This window comes from Corvus kubaryi, unplaced genomic scaffold (assembly GCF_017639235.1).
Source record: "Corvus kubaryi isolate FWS band 111438036 unplaced genomic scaffold, C.kubaryi_AGA036_p1.0 133, whole genome shotgun sequence".
NCBI lineage: Eukaryota > Metazoa > Chordata > Aves > Passeriformes > Corvidae > Corvus > Corvus kubaryi.
This window is the reverse complement of record NW_024580667.1, coordinates 4,942,270-4,946,792: the sequence shown is the minus strand read 5'-3', so window position 1 is coordinate 4,946,792 and position 4,523 is coordinate 4,942,270. Positions and strand designations below refer to the sequence as shown.

At 56.5% G+C, this 4,523-nt stretch overlaps 1 protein-coding gene and 1 long non-coding RNA gene across 4 annotated transcripts in view; one reads left to right on the top strand and one right to left on the bottom strand.

The window, feature by feature from the left end:
• LOC121667948 overlaps positions 1-566 on the bottom strand; it is a 32,727-nt gene extending 32,161 nt beyond the window's left edge. Inside the window, exon 1 of the long non-coding RNA XR_006017205.1 lies at positions 479-566. This is a non-coding gene — a long non-coding RNA (uncharacterized LOC121667948). The remainder of the gene's footprint in view (positions 1-478) is intronic.
• MID1IP1 (MID1 interacting protein 1) lies at positions 343-2,533 on the top strand. 3 transcript variants are annotated; one of them, XM_042035156.1, is made up of 2 exons: positions 343-935; positions 1,320-1,412. In XM_042035156.1, the coding sequence occupies exons 1-2, from the start codon at positions 400-402 to the stop codon at positions 1,381-1,383; spliced, it is 600 nt and encodes a 199-aa protein (XP_041891090.1). In that variant the 5' UTR covers positions 343-399; the 3' UTR covers positions 1,384-1,412. The 3 variants fall into 3 exon arrangements, with proteins under 3 accessions (XP_041891090.1, XP_041891099.1, XP_041891107.1); XM_042035165.1 differs by having other exon boundaries at positions 760-935; positions 1,323-2,533; XM_042035173.1 differs by having other exon boundaries at positions 927-1,139; positions 1,323-2,533.
• The last annotated feature ends 1,990 nt before the right edge of the window (positions 2,534-4,523 follow it).

Below are 4,523 nucleotides of genomic sequence, written 5' to 3'. Positions count from 1 at the left end.
AGGCGGGGGCGTGCGGGGGGGTGCTCTTGTTTCCCATTGGCTGCTGCCGGAGCTCGCTGATTGGCGGGGGGCGGCCGGGCGGCGCGCCGATTGGATGGGCCCGGAGGTGAGGTTGTGGGGTGATGCCGGCCGCCCCGCGCAGCGCCGGGACACAGACAAAGGCTGCCCAAAGGCTGCCCAAAGGCTGCCCGACCTCTCCCCGCGACCCGGGGCTGGCGCGGCGCGGGACGGCAGCGGGGGAGCTCTCGGCGCGCTGCTGGGAGGCGGCGACGCGAGCCTGGCCGAGCGCCCGCGGGCCCTGCGCCCTCCCCGCCCGGCCGCCCGCTCCTACTGGCGCTGGGGCACGCGGCGCGCGGGGGGGCGGAGCCGGTGTCACGCTCGCCGCGCGCCCGGCAGCCAATGGGCGGGCCGGGAGAACGCGGGCAGCACGCGGGGCCCGCGTGTCCCCGCGCGTCCCCGCGCAAGGGCTGTCAATCACCTGTCAGTCACTCGCCCCGCCCCGGCGCGGCCCGGGGGGAGGGCCCGCAGCGCTGCTCTGTCACGGTGCCCCTCGCTGCGATCCCCGCCCGGGGCGGGACCGGCGCTCGGCAGCGTTCCGTGGCCGCCGTTGCTTTGTCCCAGGGTTGGGGTGCGAGGCAGCCGCCGCCGCACTGCAGCGGCTCCCCTGGGGACTCAGCCCCGCAGTTTCTGCCGCCAGCACCAACCCGCGCGGCCCGGGCCTCTCGGGATGCCCGCGGTGCGGGCTGTGCTCCCGGCGCCCTCCCCCGGCGCGGGGTGAGAGGCGGAGCCGGCGCGGCGGCCGCCCGCCGCCTTTATCTGGCGTGGCGGCGCGGGGGGTGGCACTGGGGAACACCTTTTGGTAAGATACGCGCTATAAATACGGCGCCGGGGATGGGAGCGCGGCCACGGGCGGCGGGAAACAGCTCCGGATTACGGTGGGTGCCATCACCGCGGCACGGCGGCTGGGGACCGCTTGAATTTTAATTTACTGGCGCGGTGGGGGTCTGCCATCCCCTCGGCCACGCCCGGTTCCCGGGAGGAATTGCGGGGGGAGTTCTGCGTCTTGCCTCGTTTTGTACGGAGGGGAGCGGCCGCAGCGAGCCCCGGCGGCTGCAGCGGGGCAGGCGGAGGAGTGGAGGGTGAGAGAAGGGACGAGGAGGGAGAGGCTGAGGGAAAGGCACGGGGCTGGGGATGAAGGCGGCGGGGGAGGAGGAGAGGGCGCTGGCGGGAGGGGACGGGAAGGCGGGCTGGAGGAGGGAGGAGGTAAAGGGGGAGGGAGAGCAGCCCCTAACCCCGGCGCCTCCGCCACCGCCTCCCAGCAGGACTCTGATCGTGAGCAGCCGCCGAGCCCAACCCGCGGCGGAGGGCGGCCGGTGCCGCTAGCGCGGAGGAGGAGGAAGAGGTCGCCGCCGGAGGAGCCCCGCGGTCCGGTCCCAGCCGCCTCGCTGAGCACGCCTGCCCGGCCGCCAGCATGATGCAGATCTGCGACTCGTACAGCCAGAAGTACTCCCTCTTCAACGCCATGAATCGCTTCATCGGCGCCGTCAATAACATGGACCAGACGGTGATGGTGCCCAGCCTGCTGCGCGACGTGCCGCTGCTGCTGGAGGAACTGGACGCGGCGGGCGCCGTGTGCCCGCCCCGGGATGCTGCCCTGCCGCCCGGCGACCCCGGCGCCTACTTCTCCCGCAGGGACATGTACAGCCACTATATGCTGCTCAAGTCCATCCGCAACGACATCGAGTGGGGCGTGGTGCAGCCGGCAGCGGGCGAGGAGGCCGCCCGCAAGAAGGACAAGCTGGGCGGCGGGCCCGCCGAGGATGGCGAGGGGGAGGAGGACCTGGAGCAGCAGTTCCATTACCACCTCAGCGGACTCCACTCGGTCCTCTCCAAGCTCACCCGCAAGGCCAACGTCCTTACCAACAGATACAAGCAGGAGATCGGCGTCAGCAGCTGGGGGCAGTGAGCGCCGGGGGGGAGCGGGGCGAGGGGCTCGCTGCCCGGCGCTGCCGCTGCTGCTGCGGTGGCCGAGGGCAGCGCCCCGGGCCGAGGCTTCCGTGCGCGCTCCCAGGACTGCAGCAGGTTTTCTATCAACGCACAAGCGAGAAAGAGATGTAAATTAATCAGTACTAGTTTATTAATTATTTTGACCCCCCCCGTGTTTTTTTCATTGTACGGTTCGGGGCGAGTGGTCGCTGTTCCCGCCTGGGTGGGGACGCTGAACCCCTACGTGTACGAGGTGGTGGCATTGCTGGCTGAGAAGGAGGCTCCGCTGAAGCCGATGAACATAACGAAACTAGCACAAAATTGCTTCTGTTACCCCGGAGGGAACCCAGTGAGCTAAGGAGCATCCCTCTGTTGTGGGAGAGATGGCGGGTCCCACGGTTGTACATGTACTGGAGTTTATTTAAAACTTTTTTACTCAGATGTAGAGTATATTCTAAAATAAATGCAAATGTATTAACTAAGAGTGACCTAAACTTTTGGTATGATTTATCTTTCTTTAATTAAATGATATTTTTAACATCTGGAATTCTTCTGTTTTTCTTCTATGTTACAGTCAGAGCTGCCTTACTAGATAAGAAATCTGCGTGTGCAAGAGAGGGGCTTTTGTGGCCTTTTTTTTCCCATCAAAGGGAGCAATTAGGCAGTGATGAGATAACTTGGCATATCTAAACTGTTTGAACGACCATACTAAATTTAACCATTTGAGTTTTGGTAAGCTGTTCCCAGCTGCACAGTGCAGTTGCTCTATGTGAGTGTTGGCTTGAAGGTCAGTGCCTCTTTAACAAAATCTGAGAAGAGCGAGTCATGGTTACTCTGCAGGCAGCGATTCATGAAAGTTGGAGCAAAGCCTAGGAATGACTCTTGCTTTTTTTGGGAAGTATCTTAATGTACTGTGGGGACCTCTTTTCTCTCCCTCCGAATAGGTCTGGCAGACTTGCCTCCCCAGTCTTTTGCATTTCTTTCCTTTAATCCTCCTTGGATACCATGAATTAATCGGTTTTGTGTTATCCAGATTGTATTGATTTCTTTCTCTCTACTTTTTTTTCCATTTGTTGAAGTAAAGTACCTCGGAATTGGATGTCTATATTGTGTTCTAATATTAAGTTCTGATATTAAAGTGCACTTACTGATTGTGATACAATATATAACAGAGGATAAATGTTTAATAAATATGTAAGTCCTTACATAATGTAAGTTTTCTTCTCAGGCACTGGGATGCCAAGTCTGTAGACATTTTATACTGAGATTTCACTTTGTATTATTGTCATCAAATATAGGGCTTGTTTAGTGGTGTTGGTTTGGGGGTTTTTTTCTCTTAAAAATAGAATAATTTTTCTCTTCAATGATATTTTTGTTTAAATTGAAATATTCCCTAGCACTTTATTTTTCAGCCTAACTGTTAGGACATTGTAGTAAAGCATGAGCACTCCAGACATGGAGTAGGCAGACATTTGTGTAAGTTAAAATAATCAGCCTACATCTATGCTTAAAAATATGTATTTTAGAAGGTTTTTCTCTTCTGGGGTAAACAAGAACTTTGTAAGGCTGGATAATTTTTAGTTTGGCGATGCTTGTTCTTTTCATAATGTTTTTAACTCCTCTTCCCCTCCCCTCTTGGGAAAATGCCAGGAAAAAAAGTCAGGAACAGGGAAAGGGATTACCCTGGTTTCCTAACATGGCTTGCCAGTCTTTCCACAGTCAGACTAACGCAATGCAAAAGATGTGGTGCCCTGTGCTGGATGGTAAAGTTTTGTTCTGAAGTCAAGGGTGAGAGGGAGAACCTGTTCTGCTGTGTGGCTCCCTTCTGGCCTTGCACTCCGTCAGCTGGAAACCACATTACAGCCTCTGCTGGGGAACGCCGGCGAAACCTCAGACAAAAGCACCTCATGCAGTTTCACCCGTGTGCCTTTTGATCTCCTGGTAACTTCTCCTGGTATGGGTTTAGACAATACTGTTTAAATGTTGCACAAGAGACACTGTGATGCTGATTTAGACTATGAGTAATGTCACAAAAATAGTGTTACATTAGTGCAGCACAGCCGTGAGTATTGCATCCATTACCTTTGCATTCTAAAAAAAAACGAGAAAAGTTTCGGTGGAAGAGCAGCTGAAATCTAGTGCATTTCCTTACCAGTAAAGCTTTGGGTAACAGGACAAGGAGGATTCTGTGATTCAAGGGTTTGCCTTGCCTCTCTCTGTGACTAAGCTGCAGTTGCTGAACTGCACGTGGCTCCCATGTGGGGGCCCAGCTGCTGGGCTGGCAGCAGCCCTGATAATCCCAACTCAGCCATGCAAAACCTGCAGAGAGTCACACCAGCTGAAGAGACTCCACCACCTCCCACCTGGGAGCTGCTTTAGAGTTTCCCCTTCTCAAGGTCATGGGAGAGGATTGAGGCTCTTGGGATCAAGAAAGTGATCTCTTAATGCAGGGTGAAGGCAACAAGAGATAAAACCAGGGATGTATTGCTCATGCAAAGGACAAGGGATGAGACTTTGCTGCTGGCTGTTGTGTAAAA